Raw genomic sequence first — 21,685 nt, 5'->3', positions numbered from 1 at the left:
GGACTCAAACTGTCTATGTGGGATGCCAGCACTACAGGCGGCGGCTTTACCTGCTGTGCCACAGTGCTGGCCCCTATACTAACATTAATGGCATTCTGTCTACCCTCAAATCTCTGCTAATAAAGCTACTAACACATTATCCCAGCGCTGTAGTCATAAAACTTTTTTACTACATGTTGATCTGAAATTATCCCTTGATTGACCCTACTAGTTACCATGGTAGTGACAGTGATAACAAAAGATCTCTATTTTTGTGCTATGTGTTTTTTACCCCCGTTGACTCCATTATTAGACAGATTCCCTGTGTCACTGATAGAGGCCACTTGAGGTGCAAGGCTGACATCCTGGCAGCTTTATGTGCCAGAGGAATCATGTTTTCTTTCAGCACTGGTAGACAGTTCTCAAGGGGGATCATCACTGGTATGGCTCTACTCAGAGACTAATCCCTGAAGCAACCATGACATGTGGGTGTCTTAGTCTGTTTGTGCTGCTGTATCGAAATGGTGCAGATAGGTAAGTTTTAAAGAATATCAATGTGTTTCCCACAGTTTGGGATGCTGGAAAATCTAAGATCAAGGCACCAGTATGTTCATTGTCTGGAGAGAGCCTCCTCCATTGATAGTGTTTTCTCACGGTGGCATCCTTGTGTGGTGGAAGGAGGAAGGGCACAAAGGAGCTTGAGTTAATTCACTTCAGCCCCTTTTGAAGATTCCTACCCATTCATCATATGGAGCCTCAGTGACCTAATCACCTCCTATATGTCCTTGCTCTTAATACTACTGTAATGGATATTAAATTTCAACATTAATTTGAGGGAGCACATTCAATCCATAGCAATAGGGGAAAGAGAGCCTGTGATGGACCAGGTCTGATCTCATACCCATCTTTGGATTAATGCATTCAGATCATCAGATCAGGAAATGTGTGCTCCAAGACTGATGAAGAGGAAAAGGATTATGTGAGGATCTGTTCCTTTATTCACTAAAGGCTGCTCCTGCCTTGTCTTGGACATTGGACCAGGACCCTGGTAAACCCATGAAGACTCACTTCTTTGCAGGGAAAAGTGGACTGTGTCTTTGAACTGCTAGGATCCTGTCTCTATGCTCTGGTATGAATACCATGCTTGTGCCTGCCAGTTCTGTCTTATGCTGGCTTTCTCAAGAGCATTTTTATTAGGCACTAAAATTCCAGAGGGAAGGAAAGGGGGAATGAGTTAGGAAATAAGGGAAAACCAATACAAGAGTACATTATGAAATCAGCCATCACTTGGTGTCAAGAGCAAAACTCAATCTTACAGGATCATCCTCCGGAAAACTATAAACAACCAATTTTTAAGAAGTTTTGGTGGAGGGAGGGAGAAAAACTGGACCTCTGACACCTTGTCTGCCCTTGGTGAAAAGTTAACCTGTAAATGTTAATTCTTATGGATATTCTAGATATGGATAAATGGATTCTTCAAGGTATCACACTTTAATATCAACTGCAAATCCTTGGAAAAAGGTAGTAAGTTCTTGGTGCAGGCTTGAGGCTCCTGTACCGCAAAGTGAAGCTCTTTTTGAGGGGGAAGGTACAAGTCAATCACTAAGAGACCCTTTCAAGGCAATGGTCATTGCAAATTCCGAAAAGACTAAATAGGCAAAATGGTTCCTAAAACATACTATAGTTGCCACTATTACAGCTAGCCCCAAGGTCCTGATTGATGTTTATCATCTGCTTTATTTATTGTCTCTTCTAGATTTTCTCTATCTGTGGTCACTATTTCAGTTGACCTGGTATGCATGCCCAGTAAGATGACTCATGTTCATGGCTGGAGGGGTCTATTCCTAGTTTATGTTAAGTTGGAATTGCTTCAATTGTATGTTTACCACTATTGCTAAGGAGAAAACCAGCAAAGGATGCTCGGGGAATCCATTGCTTCTAGACTGCTCCCTTCATTCATTGTGTGATTGCAACCTTAGTTCCTTATGGCAGTTGTATTCTATCATCCTGGTCCATAGAGTGGCCTTTTTGTGTAGAAACATGAGGAAGCCAAGTGACCTTTGGTGCCACAGTGAGGAGTTCACTGGAACACTTATATGTTCTCACTCTTCTGCATCAGCAGGGAAATAAAAGGGCAGGAAGCAAGAGGAATGTGTTATGGGCATGTGTTGAGGTACTGTTGGATTGTGTTCATATGAAGTTGGTCAGATTTCCCAGAGTTGGTAGCAATTGCAGCCAGTGGGCTTGGAACAGTGATATGCCCTGAGGATGGGTGTATACAAGAGCATCTAACTTTGTACATAAATTGTGTCTGCTTCATCTTCCTCCTTATGGAAACGTTGCTGTGGCTTGATGGGACACCTACTTGTGTACTCTCAAACACCTTCAGGTAGTAGGCAGGTAAGCCATTTCTTGAGCACAGAAAATGGGCCCCTAGGGGAGAAGTTTGAGGACACAAAGTTGAATTAGAATTATAGTTATTTCTTTCAAGGAGTTGGAATCAGGGATATCCTCATTTGAGAGATAGGAAAATAAAATGAGAAAGATGAATTTCCACAGGTTATTCAATTGAAATGTGGCAAAGCTGCACTAATATCAAAAATTTCTGACTTCAATTTTAAGTAAACTGTACTGCCTATACTTGTTATTGGAATATTAAAACAGCAATTGATTAGAAAGCACAGAGTTATGAGTCCTCACACAGTCTTCACAGTACATGGAAAATATAACTTCGATGAAAATAATATATAATTGAAGATAGACGTGAAGTATTTTTTTGTTGTTGTTACATTTGTGGCAGGTCAAAGGATTAAAATGTTTATTGTCAAAGAGCATTTATCCTTCAGATTATAAGAAACAACAAAAAATCCATCTTTAGGAAATAATTATGCCAAAAATGCAAATAGAGAAAACACATGGGGGCAGTGCTGTGGCTCAGCATGTTAAAACTGTGGCCTGCAGCGCTGGCATACCGTCTGGTCACCAGTTAGAGTCTCAATTGCTCCACTTTCAATCCAGCTCCCTGCAAATGCACCTAGGAAAGCAGCAGAAGATAGCCCAAGTGCTTAGGCCCCTGCGCCCATGTGGGAGACCCAGAAAAAGCTCATGGCTTCAACCTCGCCCAGCCCTGGTCGTTGTGGTTATTTGGAGAGTGAACCAGCAGATTAACGATCTCTCTGTCTCTCCAACTCTCTCAGATAAATAAATCTTAAGAAGATAACACCTTATGTAATCTTTTTGACTTTAATATATTGTGATTCTTCTATCATATATTATTAGTCTCTAATACCTTCATTTTAATGAATGTATAATATTTTATGTGATCATATATTTGACCAATTGGACATCAACTTTTCCTCTTTTTCAGTACTAAAAACTGTTTCATTGAATAACCGTAGAACTATGTATTTGTGAAATCCCTGATTATTTTATAATGACTTCCTCATCATGAATTAGTGACCCAAAAAACATGCACTTTGATGTATATGCCTATTGTGCCATTTCCTCACTTCCTTGCTAACTTGCCTATTAAAGTTTTTAAATATTTGTTCAGTTGAAGGAAGAAAAATATAAACCTTCATTTTAAAGATTGCTGGAAAAGCTTTCTTTCTAAATAGATTCCAGTTGAAACAAAGACATAGTTAACACATGCATGTACGTATAATCACTGTGCTATGTTTTTAAGAAAATGGATATGACAATTTCTCTCTCATTTTCAATTACTTAGAATGATATTTTTCAGAATTCTCCAGGAAATGAAGTCTACCACTTGAATCTGGGCTAGACTTATAACTTGCTTCGACCAATAGATTGTAACAAGAAGTTTTCTATTTCTGAACTTAGGCTATAAAAAAACTTGCACATTTATGTTTGTCCCTTGGAACCCCATAACCACCAGGTGAATAAGCTCAGACTGTCCATCGTATGAAGAGAGACACCTAGCCAAGTCCTTTATGACTCTAGCAGTTACCTTCTTCATCCCCAGAAGCAAAGCTCTCTAGCTCCTCTGCAGCTAGAACACAGTTCTGTGACTGGGCCCATTGGAGATCCAAAGCGCTCATGTAAACACAAATTGTTGACCACGTACTTAGGAGAAAAATGACTTTTTTGTTTTTAAAATTGTTTTTCTTTTAATTTTTAGTTCGATTTAATAGATTCAACGTGATTTGTGGATACAATTATAAGAACACAATGATATTCCCTCCTGCCCTCCTTCCTCCTCTCTCTCTCTTCCACCCTATTTCCTCTCTTTCTTTGTTTTGTTTTGAGATAACTTATCTTAAAATTACATTACAATAAAAAGGCTTAACACTTCACTGAATAAGAATTTTAACTGGTAAAGAGCAAGATACCCTAGTTTAGTGGGAATATAGACAGTGGCTATAAATAATTTAATGGAAAAATGACCATTTCACCCATATAAGTTTTTTCAACTGTCTAGTCTTCTACTTATTTATGTTTTTAATTTGATTTAAGGTATATATATTTCATGTGTATACAGATTTAGAAACACAGTGATACTTCTACCCTACCCTCACTCTCTCCCATGCTCCCATCCTGCCTTTTTCTTCCTCTTAATATTCCCTCTCAATTTTTTCAATGATCTACTTTCAGTTTGCTTTATGTTCATAAAGTTAACCCTACAGTAAATAATGAGTTCAACAGTGTGAAGAAAACAACACTGTTCCTCAACAGTAGAGACAAAGGCTGCAAACAATCATTGAAGCTCAAAATGTGAATTTCATTCTTATAAGATATTTTTGTACTGTATTAGTTATGACAGATCAGGGAAAACATATTGTATTTGTCTTTTTGGGACTGGATTATAAACAAGATCCAACTATTTGCTGCCTGTAAGAAACACACCTCACCAACAAAGATACATGCAGACTGAAAGTAAAAGAATGGAAAAAGGTAGTCCATGCTAATGGAAAGCAAAAACTAGCAGGTGTAGCCATTCTTATATCAGACAAAATAGACTTTAACACAAAAACTCTTAAAGAAGGACAATATATGATTAAGGGATCAATTTAACAGGAAGATATGACTGTAAGAATGTATATGCACCCAATGCCAGAACACCTGGGTATTTGAAACAAATGTTAATCTAAAGGGAGAGGTAGACTCCAATAAAATAATAATCTGGGACTTCAACACCCCTCTTTGATAAAAGGACTGATAAAAATACCAATGACATTCTTCTCAGATCTAGCAAAAATGATGCTAAAATTCATATGGAAACAAAAGACACCCTGAATAGCTAAAGCAATCTTATATAACAAAAACAAAAGGTGGAATCATCACAATACCAGATTCCAAGACATACTACAGGGCAGTTATAGTCAAAACAGTCTGGTACTGGCACAAATACAGACATGTAAACCAGTGGTACATAATAGAAACTCCAGAAATAAACCCATGAATGTACAAACAAATAATTTTTGACAAAGAAGATAAAATCAATCCCTGGAGAAAACACAGTCTCTTCAACAAATTGTGCTGGGAAAATTTGATTTCCACATGCAGAGGTATGAAACAAGACCCCTACCTCATACCTATACAAAAATTCACTCAAAATGGATCAAGGATCTGAATCTATGAAATCTATGACTTGATACATCAAATTACTAGGGGAAACATGGGAGAAACTCTGCAAGGCATTGACATAAGCAAAGACTTCTTGGAAAAGACCCTGGAAACACAGGCAATCAAAACCGAAATTGACAAATGAGATTACATCAAACTGAGAAGCTTCTGGACTGCAAAAGAAACTAAGCAAAATGAAGAGACCACCAATGGAATGGAGATAATATTTGCAAAATATGAAACTGATAAAGGATTAATATCCATAATCTACACAGGATTCAAGAAGCTCAACAACAAAACAAGCAATCCAGTTAAGAAATGGGCAAATGACTTGAACAGGCGTTTTCCCTTTTTTTAAATTGAAAAACATGTTTATTAACATTCAAATTCCTTTCATACAAGGCCATATAAAAATTCTTAGCATTCTAATTATACATAAGTCTATATTTTCTACAGTTACAATGATGTATAATTTAGCTATTCATAATACATTGTTTCAATACATCACTAGTTCTGTTAAACATAAGCACTAACTTTAAAGTCCAATACTTTGGGCCGGCGCCGCAGCTCACTAGGCTAATCCTCCGCCTTGCAGCGCAGGCACACTGGGTTCTAGTCCCGGTCGGGGCGCCGGATTCTGTCCCGGTTGCCCGTCTTCCAGGCCAGCTCTCTGCTGTGGCCCAGGAGTGCAGTGGAGGATGGCCCAAGTGCTTGTGCCCTGCACCCCATGGGAGACCAGGATAAGTACCTGGCTCCTGCCATTGGATCAGCGCGGTGCGCTGGCCGCGGCGGCCATTGGAGGGTGAACCAACGGCAAAAGGAAGACCTTTCACTCTGTCTCTGTCCCTGTCCACTCTGCCTGTAAAAAAAAAAAAAAATCCAATACTTTGAACAGTTTCCTCTGAATGTATTTTAGCAGAGCTAGCTAGCATAAGATGCTCTTTACTAAGAGGTATATGATCTGGGTGTTAACAGTTGCTAAGTTTGGTATTTTATGCAACATTTTCTTTTTACTTTGATCACAAAAAAACCCCTTAAGCATACTGAAATTTGTGAGTAAAGTCCACAGATATTGCTTTACTTTTTTTCTTTTTTTTAAACTTTTATTTAGTAAATATAAATTTCCAAAGTACACTTTATGGATTACAATGGCTTTCCCCCCCATAACTTCCCTCCAACTCACACCCCTCCCATCTCCCACTCCCTCTCCCATTCCATTCACATCAAGATTCATTTTCAATTATCTTTATATACAGAAGATCGATTTAGTATATATTAAGTAAAGATTTCATCAGTTTGCACGCACACAGAAACACAAAGTGTAAAGTACTGTTTGAATACTAGTTATAGCATTACTTCACATTGGGCAACATTAAGAACTGATCCCACATGAAGAGTAAGTACACAGTGACTCCTGTTATTGACTTAACAATTTGACACTCTTGTTTATGGCGTCAGTAATCTCCCTAGGCTCTAGTCATGAGTTGCCAAGGCTATGGAAGCCTTTTGAGTTAGCTAACTCCAATCTTATTTAGACAGAGTCGTAGTCAAAGTGGAAGTTCTCTCCCCACTTCAGAGAAGAGTGCCTCCTTCTTTGATGACCTGTTCTTTCCACTGGGATCTCACTCGCAGAGATCTTTCATTTAGGTCGTTTTTTTTTTTTTTTTTTTTCCTCCAGAGTGTCTTGGCTTTCCATGCCTAGAATACTCTCATGGGCTCTTCAGCCATATCCAAATGCCTTAAGGGCTGATTCTGAGGCCAGAGTACTGTTTAGGACATCTGCCATTCTATGAGTCTGCTGTGTATCCCACTTCCCATGATGAATTGTTCTCTCCCTTTTTGATTCTATCAGTTAGTATTAGCGGACTCTAGTCTTGTTTATGTGATCCCTTTGACTCTTAGACCTATCAGTGTGATTGTGAACTGAAATTGATCACTTGGACTAGTGAGATGGCATTGGTATATGCCACCTTAATGGGATTGAAATGGAATCCCCTGGCACAATTCTAACTCTACCATTTGGGGTAAGTCTGAGCATGTCCCAAATTGTACATCTCCTTCCTCTCTTATTCCCACTCTTATATTTAACAGGGGTCACTTTTCAGTTAAAATTTATACACCTAAGAATAATTGTGTGTTAATTACAGAGTTCAACCAATAGTACTAGAACAAAAAAAATACTAAAAGGGATAAAGTATTACATTGTACATCAACAGTCAGGACAAGGGCTGATCAAGTCACTGTTTCTCATAGAGGGAATCCTCCAAAATTCTTCCTATGAAGCCAGCATCACCTTAATTCCTAGGCTGGAAAAAGATGCAGCATTGAAAGAGAATTACAGGCCGGTGCCATGGCTCACTAGGCTAATCCTCCGCCTTACGGTGCCAGCACACCAGGTTCTAGTCCTGGTTGGGGCGTCGGATTCTGTCCCAGTTGCCCCTCTTCCAGGCCAGCACTGTGCTGTGGCCCAGGAGTGCAGTGGAGGATGGCCCCAGTGCTTGGGCCCTGTACCCCATGGGAGACCAGGAGAAGCACCTGGCTCCTGGCTTTGGATCAGTGCGGTGCGCCTGCTGCAGCGCGCCTATCATGGCAGCCATTGGAAGGTGAACCAACGGCAAAGGAAGACCTTTCTCTGTCTCTTTCTCTCATTGTCCACTCTGCCTGTCAAAAAAAAAAAATCACAGACCAATATCCTTGGTGAACATAGATGCAAAAATCCTCAATAACATTCTGGCCAATAGAATGCGACAACAACAGATCAGAAAGATCATCCACCCAGACCAAGTGGGATTTATCCCTGGTATGCAGGGATGGTTCAATGTTCACAAACCAATCGATGTGATACACCACATTAACAGACTGCAGAAGAAAAACCATGTGATTATCTCAATAGATGCAGAGAAAGCATTTGATAAAATACAACACCCTTTCATGATGAAAACTCTAAGCAAACTGGGTATGGAAGGAACATTCCTCAATACAATCAAAGCAATCTATGAAAAACCCACGGCCAACATCCTATTGAATGGGGAAAAGTTGGAAGCATTTCCAGTGAGATCTGGTACCAGACAGGGATGCTCACTCTCACCCCTGCTATTCAATATAGTTCTGGAAGTTTTAGCCAGAGCTATTAGGCAAGAAAAAGAAATGAAAGGGATACAAATTGGGAAGGAAGAACTCAAACTATCCCTCTTTGCAGATGATATGATTCTTTACTTAGCGGATCCAAAGAACTCTACTAAGAGATTATTGGAACTCATAGAAGAGTTTGGCAAAGTGGCAGGATATAAAATCAATGCACAAAAATCAATAGCCTATGTATACACAGGCAATGCCATGGCCGAGGAAGAACCTCTAAGATCATTCCCATTCACAATAGCTACAAAAACAATCAAATACCTTGGAATAAACTTAACCAAGGACGTTAAAGATCTCTACGATGAAAATTACAAAACCTTAAAGAAATAGGATACCAAGAAATGGAAAAATCTTCCATGCTCATGGATTGGAAGAATCAATATCATCAAAATGTCCATTCTCCCAAAAGCAATTTACAGATTCAGTGAAATACCAATCAAAATACTGGAGACATTCTTCTCAGATCTGGAGAAAATGATGCTGAAATTCATATGGAGACACAGGAGACCTCGAATAGCTAAAGCAATTTTGTACAACAAAAACAAAGCTGGTGGCATCACAATACCAGATTTCAGGACATACTACAGGGCAGTTGTTATCAAAACAGCATGGTACTGGTACGGAAACAGATGGATAGACCAATGGAACAGAACAGAAACACCAGAAATCAATCCAAACATCTACAGCCAACTTATATTTGATCAAGGATCCAAAACCAATCCCTGGAGTAAGGAAGTCTATTCAATAAATGGTGCTGGGCAAATTGGATTTCCATGTGCAGAATCATGAAGCAAGACCCCTACCTTTCACCTTATGCAAAAATCCACTCAACATGGATTAAAGACTTAAATCTATGACCCAACACCATCAAATTATTAGAGAGCATTGGAGAAACACTGTAAGATATAGGTACCAGCAAGGACTTCTTGGAAAAGACCCCAGTGGCATAGGCAGTCAAAGCCAAAATTAACTATTGGGATTGCATCAAATTGAGAAGTTTCTGTACTGCAAAAGAAACAGGAGAGTGAAGAGGCAACCGACAGAATGGGAAAAAATATTTGCAAACTATGCAACAGGTAAAGGGTTGATAACCAGAATCTACAAAGAGATCAAGAAACTCCACAACATCAAAACAAAGAACCCACTTCAGAGATGGGCCAAGTACCTCAATAGACATTTTCAAAAGAGGAAATCCAAATGGCCAACAGACACATGAAAAAATGTTCAAGATCACTAGCAATCAGGGAAATGCAAATCAAAACCACAATGAGGTTTCACCTCACCCCGGTTAGAATGGCTCACATTCAGAAATGTACCAACAATAGATGCTGGAGAGGATGTGGGGAAAAAGGGACGCTAACCCACTGTTGGTGGGAATGCAAACTGGTAAAGCCACTATGGAAGTCAGTTTGGAGATTCCTCAGAAACCTGAATATGCCCCTACCATACAACCCAGCCATCCCACTCCTTGGAATTTACCCAAAGGAATTTGCAGTGATAAGCATGAGAATAGGGGAGAGTTCTGAGATTGTCTCCATCTTCATGGTCATCTAAACAAATAGCACATATATCATATTCATCTCCTTTCTTGAATTTATGTATAGGGAGTTTCTTAAGTTGATCTTTATGAAGTCTGTTTCTTCTGGCTCTATGTTCTGAACAAATTTTGTGATCATGAAAATTGCCATCAAGATGAGACAGATGCCCACTATTACATAGTATTCCAGAGAAAGACTAAAAATCTAAGATAATGTGGCCTCCTTTTTCATATGTGAATTAGTCTTTTAGGGAATTGGCTGATGACTCACCAATAAAGACAGAATGTCAATTTTCTTTAACATATCAACTGTACTTACTGTCATTGGATCCCATGCTAATGAGGTCATCAGAATCAACATTGTGAACTATGGCTGCTTTGTACCCTGATCACTGTGCATTTAAAACCTTTATATCAAAATTAAAATCACGTCTTCTGACTAATACAATAAATGTTCTGGATGAATTTTCTTTTAGTGATGGAGGCACTATGGGTTCACAGCATTTTTTGTTTTTGAGTTGAAAACTCAAAAAACAACTTTAGACCTTCAGCTAGAAGTCTATAACCAGATATTGCTGGGAGATCATCAAATGTCTGAGACGCATTTTCAAAATTATATGCTCAAATGTCTGATTCTACAGGCAGGAGGTTTAAGAATGCAAAGAGCTGGACAGTCAGGATGGTGCAGACTTGTGTGGCTGACAGCATGAGCATCCCTATGGAGAGCAGCATCTCGTAAAATCACCACACTGTATCGAAATTGCTTCATTGTCTGTTTCCCTCGCTTCACTGTCTTCTCCTGCAGATTTCATCCTGGCAGGTAGAAGGATGGGCTTGGAGCCACTGGATAAGGAATCTGATCCTCTCCTTCCAGCTCTGTCACTGGCTTTCTCACATTATATTTGGAGTTTTGTTTCTTCCTACATGCTAGTGGGAAGATTTAGGAAAGTAGACATTTTTTTGAAAGAATAAATTCAAATGGCCTATGGACACAAGACAAAATGTTCAGGATCACTAGCCATCAGGGAAATGCAAATGAAACCCACAATAGTTTCACCTCACCCCAGTTAGAATGGCTTTCATACAGACCAACGAATACCAAATGCTGGTGGGAAAAGATACCCTAATCCACTGCTGGTGTGAATGTAAACTAGTACAGCCATTGTGGAAGACAGTATGGAGATACCTTAGAGAGCTGAAAATAGATTGGCCATATGATCCAGCATCCTTCACTTGGGAATTTACCCAAAGGAAATGAAATCAGCATGTGGAAGAGTTATCTATGCTCCATGTTTTTTGCAGCTTAATTTGCAATAGCTAAGATATGGAATCAACCCAGAAGTCCATCAAGTAATGACTGGATAAAGGAATTATGGTATATATACCCTAGGGAATACTGCTCAACCACAAAAGGAGTGAAAGCATTTCTCTTGCAATGAAATAGATGCAATTGGAAACCATTATAGTTAGTGAAAGAAGCCCATATAAGTTGTTTGAAAGTAATCACAGGTCATTAACACTGTAGTAGTATAACTTTTTTTTTTTTTTTGACAGGCAGAGTAAGAGACAGAGAGAAAGGTCTTCCTTTTTCCGTTGGTTCACTGCCCCCCATCCCAGTGGCCGGCGCGTTGCGGCTTGCATGCAGTGCTGATCCGAAGCCAGGAGCCAGGTACTTCCTCCTGGTCTCCCATGCGGGTGCAGGGCCCAAGGACCTAGGCCATCCTCCACTGCACTCCTGGGCCACAGCAGAGAGCTGGACTGGAAGAGGAGCAACCGGGACTAGAACCGGGGTGCTGGTGCCGCAGGTGGAGGATTAGCCTAGTGAGCAGTGGCGCGAGCCATATAACGTTCTTAACCATTAGTTTCAAAAGGTATGAAAGATTTACAAAACTGTATTTGCAACAATACTGATACACAGACATTTCTCTTTTTTTTTTTTTGTTTAGTTTTTAAATTACAGCTTCCACATATAAGAGAACATTCAGTATTTGTTTTTCTGGGTCCAGCTTGTTTCATTCAACATAATGTCCTCCAGGTGCATCTATTTTGCTACAAATGGTAGACTATCATTCTTTTTTACAGCTGAATAATACTCCATTGTATCTATATACCACATTGTCTTCATCTGATGGACACCTTGGTTGATTCCTAATATTGACTGTTCTGAATATGTACAGTGCTGCTATAAACATGGTGGTGCAAATTTCTCTTTTTATTAAAATCTTTTGGGTATATACTCAGTAGTATGATTGCCTGATCATATGCAAATTTATTTCTAGTTTTTTTTTTTTTTTAAGAAGTTGCCACGCTGTTTTCCTCAATGGCTGCATTGATTTACATTCCTGCCATCAAATTTCTTAAAGCTTCAAAATTTCCTATTTGTAAAAGAGGCACAGAGGGAATAGTAGTATTTTCTTTGTTGAGCAAATTTAAAGGAGATGTTCCTAAATCATCTCTGAGGTATAACAATAAGCATTATTTTTATTTTTTAAAAGATTTTATTTATTTGAAAGGTAGACTTACAGAGAGGGAGATAGAAAGGTCTTCCATCTACTGGTTCACTCCCTAAATGGCCACAACAGCTGGAGCTGGGCCAATCTGAAGCTAGGAGCTTTTTCTGAGTCTACCACGCAGCTGCAAAGACATAGGGTAACTGAAACTTTCATACACTGTTGACAGAATGTAAATTAATACAACAACTTTGGAAAACTATCACATCTACTGTGTCTACATTCTAACCGGATTGTTCTACTCCAAATATATATCAGGAAATGTGTATATAATGTTCACCAAAAGACGTGCAGGAATTGTAACAGGACAGAACTGGAAATGACCAAATGTTTACCAAAACTATAATTAGTGGGTTATTCCTACAATGAAATACTATGTAGTGATTAAAGAACAAATGAAATACTGCTACATGCAACATTAGGAATGAATCTCCCAAACATCATATTGAATAAGAGGAGCCAGGAGTAAGAAAGTACACATTACATGTATACAAAGTCCAAAAGTAGGCATATGCTAATCTGTGTGAAAAGCCAGGGGATTTGTTTGTGGAGGTGTGTTAGTGACTGAGAAGGACACATGTTTACCTTAGAGAGTGTAGTAACTTGGAGGGGCTGTTACAAGACTTCCGACATGCTGGTAATGTCCTTCCTAGTTCTGAACAGGAATTACACAACTGTGTTTATTTGGAATATTTGAGTTGCTTATGGTTTGTGTACTCTTCTGTATGCTTATACTTTAATAGGTAAGTTTTCTTTATTTAAATGAATCCAGCCTGGGAGCTGCCAGAGACCAACCATGGAGTTGAAGATAACAATGACCCAGATCTAGTAAAAGCAGAGCATTCTGTCTCAAGGGCATTAGGAACATGTGTGTGCTCATCACTAGGTCTTGAATAGTTTGGGGGATAAAGTGACCCAGAACGGACCAGATGTAACACTTTGGCTCTGGTTGTGCAGGATACCAGGGGTTCTAAAATTTTTTTGGAAAAAGTCTATTAAAAAATATACATGGGTTTCAAACTTTTTTTGCATCAGAAATTTTAATTCCATTTTTTTCCTACAAACCTTTTGAAGTACCTGCACATAGGTGAGGTTTGCCACTGGGAGACCTGGGGAATTCTGCAGTCTCAGGTCAGTCCTTTGAATTCAGAGAGCAAGAATAAGGTTAGCGTTAACATAAATCAAAAGGTATCCAGCAGATAATCTGTGAAGGAAAGCTGGAACTGGCATTCAAATATCCAAAGCAAATAAAAAATCTGGTAGGAATACAGAATTAAACATGGCCAAGAGTTCATGTACCAAGGAACCAGGAATTTTAGGGACAGCATGCCACTCTCAAGTTGTGGCTTGCCCATTGACCCAGGGACAACAGCTCTTTGCCTTGGTAGGTATGAAGTTTCCTTCTTGTCATGAACATAGTTACTTGGCTCCTCAAAGAGAGACAAGACTCACTAGGGATCTGGTGCTTGAAGAACTGCCAAGCCTCTGGGGAGAACTCACAGTTCTAATGGTTGTGTGATTCAGGAAGGAAGGAAGAGTTATTTCTTACAATTCTGTTAGTGGCAAGGGAAAACTTACTGTTGTGTGGGTGCTGTGCAAGATAATTAGAACTAAAACCATACAATTGGAAGATATCCCACCTTAGCTGCTGTGGTTTCAACTAGAAGAACAAACAACAGTTGGTCTTAAATGCCAATCGTGATATGGCTTGAATTCATCTTGCTAAGCTAAGCCAAGCATGTGTTAGGAAATGGCAAGTAAAATCCTAATGCTTAACTAATACCTCACTTTATGAGACACTACTCTTAGATTTTGTTTATTGAATTTTAAGTATTTCATTAACCAGTGATGACTCAAGACCCAAATGACTTGATTTAGCAAACAGAATTCATTCTTTCCATGAAGAATTTATAATGAAGTGCATTTAACCAAATAATGACTTTGTTATTTACATGAATTAATAGATAAGGAGATCTTTTTCCAAAGTTTCAAGTGTTATAGGGACAAATTTCTGTAAAATGTCACAGACATTCCTTTTTTTCTTTTAAAAAAATTTTAGCTCCCAAATATAAGGGAACATGCAGCATTTGTCTTTCTGGGTCTGGCTTATTTCAATATAATGTCTTTCAGTTGCATCCATTGTACTGCAAATGGTAGAATTTCACTCTTTTTATAGCTAAATAATATTCTACTGTGTATAGATGCCACATTTTCTTTATCCATTCATCTCTGGTGGTTGATTTCTAATTTTGGCTACTGTGAACAGTGCTGCTATAAACATGGTGGTGCAGGTATTTTTGATTCTTGATTCATTGTGTTCAAGTCTTTTGAGTACATACCCAGTAGTAGGATTGGTGGATCATGTGGCAGGCCTATTTCTAGTATTGTAAGAAATCTGCACACTGTTTTTTTCTGCAGTGGCTGCACTAATTTACATTCCCACCAACAGATTATAAGTGTTTCTCTTTCTCCACATCCTTGCCAGCAATTGTTACTCTCTCTGTATTGTATTTTAGCTATTCTGACAGGGATGAGGTGATATCTTTGTGGTTTTGATGGGCATTTCCCTGGTGGCTAGTGATGTGGAGCATTTTTTCATATATTTGTTGGCCATTTGTATTTCTTATCTGGAGACTTGTCTACTGAAGTCCTTTGTCTATTTCTCAACTGCATTATTTTTGTTTTACTTTAAAATTGCTGATACATTCAGGATATTAATCCTTCCATATAGGTGGTTTGCATGTATATTTTCCAGTTCTGTAGGATGTCTGTGGGGAGCAACTCGGACTAGACTGTTACTGGAATTAAGACTTATTCTATGCATCTGCTCTCCCACAATATGGCGCTGAGAAGGGAGTAACAACTTCTACGCAGCCGCCTCTTGCCAACTTGAGTGATGACCTGCAGGAGCTGATCCTGCTCCTGATTGGAGGAGAGCAGCGTACTCGGCATGTAGGTAGCAGAGTTGGGATTGGTGGAAGAGGACTATAAAGGAGGAGAGAGACAACATGCACCAGGAACATCTATCTGAAGGAACATCTGAGCAGCCCCCGAGAGAGCCGGCCGGCGGTGTGCCGCTCCCCCGTGGAAGTGGGGAAAGTGGCAGGGGGAACTGCCCTTCCACGGAGGTGGAAGGGTCGGTAGCCAACCCAGGAAGAACCAGCAGCAAACCTGGGAAGGGCCGAGCAGACGAAAGAACAGCGCAGGGTCCTGTGTCGTTCCTCCGCGAAGAGGGGGAGCGACAGATGTCTCTTCACTTTATTGATCATTTTCTTTGCTGTGCAAAGGCTTTTGTGTTTGATGTAGTCCCATTTGTTTAGTTTTTGTTGCCTGTGCTTTGGGGGTCTTGTTGAAGAAGTTATCCCCTACCCTAATGTCTTGGAGTGTTTCCCCCACATTTTCTTCCAGCAACTTCATAGTCTTGGGTCTTACACTTAGGTCTTTGATTTATCTTGAATTGATTTTTCTATATGGTGAGAGGTATGAATCTAATTTCATTCTTCCACGTATATGCATCCAGTTTTGCCAGCACTATTTGTCGAAGAGATTATCCTTCACTGTATAGTCTGAACACTTCTGTCAAAAATCAGTTTGCTGTAGGTATGTGGGTTAGTTTCTGGGCTCTTTTCTGTACTTTGATCTAAGTATTGAGTTTTATGCCAGTATCATGAAGAACAAAAACCGTATGATCATCTTAATAGATGCAGAGAAAACACTTGATAATTGTCAACACTCTTCATGATAAAACCCTCCAGAAATTAGATATAGAAGGAACATTCCTCAAAATTATAAAGCTGTATGTCACAAACGAATAGCCAATATCATGCTGAATGGTGAAAAAACATTTCCATTCAGATCTGGAACAAGACAAGGATTTCCACTTTCACTACTATTACACAATATAATACTGGAAGTTTTAGCAAATTCAATTAGAGAGGAGAAAGAAATAAAGAGCATCAAAATTGGAAAGAAGTCAAATTATCCATGTTTGCAGATGACTTGATGTTGTACAGGGAAAGACCTAAACACTCCACCAAAAAACTGTTAGAGTTGATAAACCAATTCATCAAAGTTACAGGGTACAAAATAAAAATACAAAAAATAAATTCTTTTTATGCTCATGATGAACTTACTTACAGAAAGAGAAATTAAGAAAGGAATCCCATTCACAATAGCCACAAAAATCAAATATTTAGGAATAAATTCAGCCAAAGAAGTGAAAGATCTTTACAATGAAAATTATCAAACATTGATGAAAGAAATCATCAAGGACAGACACAAAATCGAAAGAGATTCCTTGCTCGTGTATTGGAAGAATCAGTATCATTAAAATGTCTATATACTACCTAATGCAATCCGTATCAGTGACGTTCTTTACATAATTAGAAAAAGGATTCCTCAAATTCATGTGGAATCACAAAGACCCAGAATAGCCAAAGCAAGAAAAATCAAGTTGGAGGTATCACAATACCTGACTTCAGAGCATACTACAAAGCTGTAGTGATCCAAACAGCACTATTATTCTTCACAGAGAACTTTCATGACTGTTATGCCATTGAGTTAGACATGGCTTAGACTTCTACCTGCCTTAACAAATGGGCCATCTTGGTCCCCAAGAGAAAAATGTGATCCATAGAAGAACATACAACTCAAGAGCTAAAGTCTCACTTTCCTGATACATGGCTTTTCCACCTAGGCTGTGATGTACTCTGGATATAGGAAGCTAGCTACTGGTGGCCAGGGATATTGAGGTAGGATTTCTTTAGGAGATTTCACATGTCGCTGATGTATGAGTTAGAAATGAAGGCTCATATCTGGACTTGACAATTTTTTTAAAATCTGTTTTCTAGGAACAATCAACACCTGTGTTTCCTGGATTTCAAAGATTGGCTTGTGCTTCCAGTGTTAAAAGCTGAGTCCTCATTGGAAAGCCATCAAGCAGAATAGGGCTTCTCAAATATTCATGTGAACAAGAGTCACCTGGGAAGGCAAAAGGATGCTAAAACGTCACTGTGATCCATTAGTTCTGGCATACAGACAGAAATCCTGTGTTTTAAACAAATTCCCAGTGATGCTGGTGCTGTGCATCTAAAGCCCACATGTAGAGTAGGAAGCACGACAGTTTGTTGTTATCAGAGAGAGAGAACTTCAAAGTGGGGTCTTAGGACCTACAGCTTTTAGGTCCTAAGCACAGGTCCTTGTGTAAAACCACCCTGAGGAATATTTAGGTAATTTTTAAAATTCTGGATTTATTATAAAAGGTATTTATAACCTTTAATTTTCTTTTTCTATATTTCATAGGAAGTGGAATTTGTGAGTCTGTTCATTCATGGTATACCTACTATATGGCAGCCACAATTTTAAACACTGGGCATAGAATAGAGGACAAAGTGAAAAATATCCCTGCCCTCAGTAGGTTTACAGTCTAGTGTCATGGAAAGTCCGAGTGAAATCAGCTAAGTAGTGAATACGTAGTAAATAGGATGGGTGATATGTAGATAAATATTGTTAAAAAAAGAAAACAGGGGTAGGAGATGTTGAAGATCTGGGTTTCCAACCTTCATTAAGAAAATGACTTGGAGCAAAGAATAGAGCTGAGAAAGTGAGCTATGGGCTGTCTGGCAGAATAGCTGTCCTGCCTTAGGGAACCACGGGTAGGAAAGCCTTGAGAGGGAGAATGTGCATGAACTATTACAGAATAACACAAAGGCTGCTGTTGTTAGAGAAGAGGGGCTAGAGGACAGCAGTGAGATGAGCAGATAGGAGAAAAGGGGCAGAGGAGAGCTTCAGAGACCACTGTGCAGACCTTGAGCTTTGAGTAATATAGGATGTCACTGGGTGGTTTTGAATAGAGGTGGGAGAGAGGCAGGATCTGATATATATTCTAAAGTTGTCATTCTAGCACCTGTGCTAAAAATATAGGTAAAGGTGGAAGCAATGAGACCAGGTATGGGCTATTTGTCCCTAGGTGGGAGATGAGGGCATCTTGCACTGGTGGTTGCTGGTTTTGTGGAGAGAACTGGACAGATATATTTAGACAGATGGGACTTACTTGCATTTCTCTGGGTTGATGATAAAGTAAGATTTATTAAGGTGGGTTCTGGTTTCTGCTGTTGGATTATTACTCCTTTATTATTTAAGAATATTATGGGGCTGGTATTGTGGCAGCGGGTAAAGCCATCACCTGCAACTCCAGCATCCTGAATGGGCGCTGGTTTGTGTCCCAGATGCTCAACTTCTGATCCAGTTTCCTGCTAATGGCCTGGGAAAGCAGTGAAAGATGTCCCAACTGCTTTGGCGCCTGCTATACCCACAAGGGAGACCCTAATGAAGCTCCTAGATTCAGCCTGGCCTTTGCAGCTGTTTGGAGAATGAACCAGTAGTTGGAAGATCTCTCTTTCTCTCTGATTCTCCCCCTCTCTGTAATTTTGCCTGTCAAATAAATAAATATCTGTTATTTATTTATTTATTTACTTACTTATTTGACAGAGTTACAGACAGTGAGAGAGAGAGACAGAGAGAAAGGTCTTCCTTCCATTGGTTCACTCCCCAAATGGCTGCCACAGCCAGTGCTGTGCCAATCTGAAGCCAGGAGCCAGGTGCTTTCTCCCAGCCTCCCATGTGGATGCAGGGGCCCAAACACCTGGGCCATCCTCCACTGCCTTCCTGGGCCACAGCAGAGAGCTGGACTGGAAGAGGAGCAACCGGGACTAGAACCCGGCGCCCATGGGGGGAATATTTAGGTAATTTTTTAAATTCTAAATTAACCAAGTGAGCCATGGCACCGACCCCATAAATAAATATCTTTAATAAATATCTTTTAAAAAAGATTATGGAATATTTAAAGCAATGATTTTGTTACCTTTCACCAACACGAACTTTAGAACAATTGAGCACCATGTATTCCATTTTTTAGTTTTCAGTCACAGATGGGTGTCTTTCCATTAAAAAAAAACAGGAGTGGCAGCAATTGTCAGTGTTATTTTTCTTCTTATAATTCTAACTCAAGTTAAACTCTCTAGAGAATTCACTATTCTAAGGATAGCAAATAAGCAAGAAAGACCATCACTACTGTTTTCACCAATGGCAGACATGCCTAAATGATTACAGCATTCTTTTTAGCTGACTTCTGATGGAACACTGGAATCTTTATCCAACCAACCACCAACAGATTAGCATTGGCACAAATTAAGACTTATTTGCCATGCCTGTGAGTAATCAGTCTTCCCACAGCTTAACAAGATTGGATAGGAAGCCTTATTACAGTGTGCTGCTGGAGTCAGTCTTCATCTTTGTCTTGTCAAATCCTGTCTCCATCACTTGCTAAATCTTTGACCCTGAACTAGTGACTTAACATTTGTAAGCTTCAGGATCCTCATCCATAAAATAGGGAAAAATAATATCTATCTGATAGGAGCTGAGAGAATTATAAAATGCTAAATGTTAAGTGCATAACACGTCACCTCACCAAAACAGTTGATATATCTCAAACATTAAGTGCATTAGAATTGAATTAATAGATTTTCAAATAATAGGGCTTAATAGATCCATTTCTTGAGGCCAAAATATTTATGTAAATATCCTGCCAGTTTTTTTTAGCTTACAGATATGCCAATATCTTCTACAGGGAAGGAAACCTTTCTTGCAAATCCTCCCAAGCTTACACAGTATTATTGGAGCCCTCCAGCATGACAGCGTCATTTAGGTTTGAGGATTGGATGGGGTGTAGAATCCACAGGCTAGAAAATTGGAATCTACATAGTGTGGTATGAAAGCCATGCTGGAGAATAGTTTAGACTTGGATGTTCCATTTCACATTGGAACTATACATGGGAATTCCCACAGGAACAACATACATTGATAAGATAGTACTAAGTGATGTGTCTTCTGTTTAAGGTTCAACATGGCAATGCAGGGTTTTGTCCTTTACATTGATTAGACAGCTGATTATTCTTTGTTGCATGATTTCTTTGGGAAAATACACCTATAACTCCAAAGGGCTTTTATGTACTCTACACATAGAGCTTTGGACACAAACTCCCTTTCTTTAATTTGTAGTCTGCTTTTCCAAAGCCGCTTATACGTATGCTGTCCTACCTGTGCACATAAATGCCAAGTTATTATCAAGAAAGGTAAAATGAATTAGAGACAGTCTGGTCTGAGCTTTCTTGAATTTCCTTTCCAGTCTGCACATCACGGAATTTCCTCGATGGCCTTCTGCTGAGTGTAGGAGCTCACATCTTGCGGGTGAGTATGAAAGCTCCAAGCCTGTTCCTGAAGATTCTTTCCACAGTGTGATGATCAGAATTGCTATTGAACTTAGAGAGTCCAGCTTTGTTTCAAAGATGCATTGTACATATTTTGATTCTTGGAATGACCTCATTAGATACATTGATGGGCTGTTATTCTGGTTTTCTGGTCACAGAGAGGTGTGTTCTGCCTTGGGGCAGTAGTATTTCATGGGGCCTTGCTGTGACCTAGATCTTAGATGGATGGCACACACACTGGAGTGTCCCTGGCCTTTCTTCTGTCAATGACAGATGGTACTAATTGATTAAGGAGCATTTTACTTTCTGAGGCTGAATGGGCTTTAGAATTCTTCCAGGGAGACATAACTAGGTGACGAAGACGGTACACAGAATAAAACCTATTTGTCATCTTTGGCCTAAAACATACATTTATTTTTGAACTCATTTCACCCAGATTTATTTTTGTTTTCTATTCTTGAACACAAGTCAGTTGTTAAGTCTAGTTCTTTCTAAGGTATCCTACCTGCCCATCTGCCCCTGCTACATTCAAGATTTGCTTTTTGCATTTGTTTCCTGTAGCTTTACTCTGTTTCATCTAAGTGCGGATTCAGGGTCATATTTTTTGTTCTTGGGACCCAGCATGGTTGCTAGATCTTTGGATTGAGTTCGTTCTCTCTCTCTCTTTC

General features: G+C 39.3%; 1 protein-coding gene and 1 pseudogene across 1 annotated transcript in view; one reads left to right on the top strand and one right to left on the bottom strand.

Moving 5' to 3' along the window:
• Positions 1-21,437, top strand: part of LOC138848741 (uncharacterized) — a 115,990-nt gene extending 94,553 nt beyond the window's left edge. Inside the window, exon 4 of the mRNA XM_070069521.1 lies at positions 20,936-21,437. Within this exon, the coding sequence (XP_069925622.1) occupies positions 20,936-21,203 (268 nt within the window). The 3' untranslated portion in view covers positions 21,204-21,437. The remainder of the gene's footprint in view (positions 1-20,935) is intronic.
• Positions 10,144-10,980, bottom strand: LOC100354592 (E3 ubiquitin-protein ligase RNF13 pseudogene; annotated as a pseudogene).
• Positions 21,438-21,685: the final 248 nt, after the last annotated feature.

The sequence above is a fragment of the Oryctolagus cuniculus genome, chromosome 2 (genome assembly GCF_964237555.1).
Source record: "Oryctolagus cuniculus chromosome 2, mOryCun1.1, whole genome shotgun sequence".
NCBI lineage: Eukaryota > Metazoa > Chordata > Mammalia > Lagomorpha > Leporidae > Oryctolagus > Oryctolagus cuniculus.
This window is presented reverse-complemented; position numbering and strand designations above follow the sequence as displayed.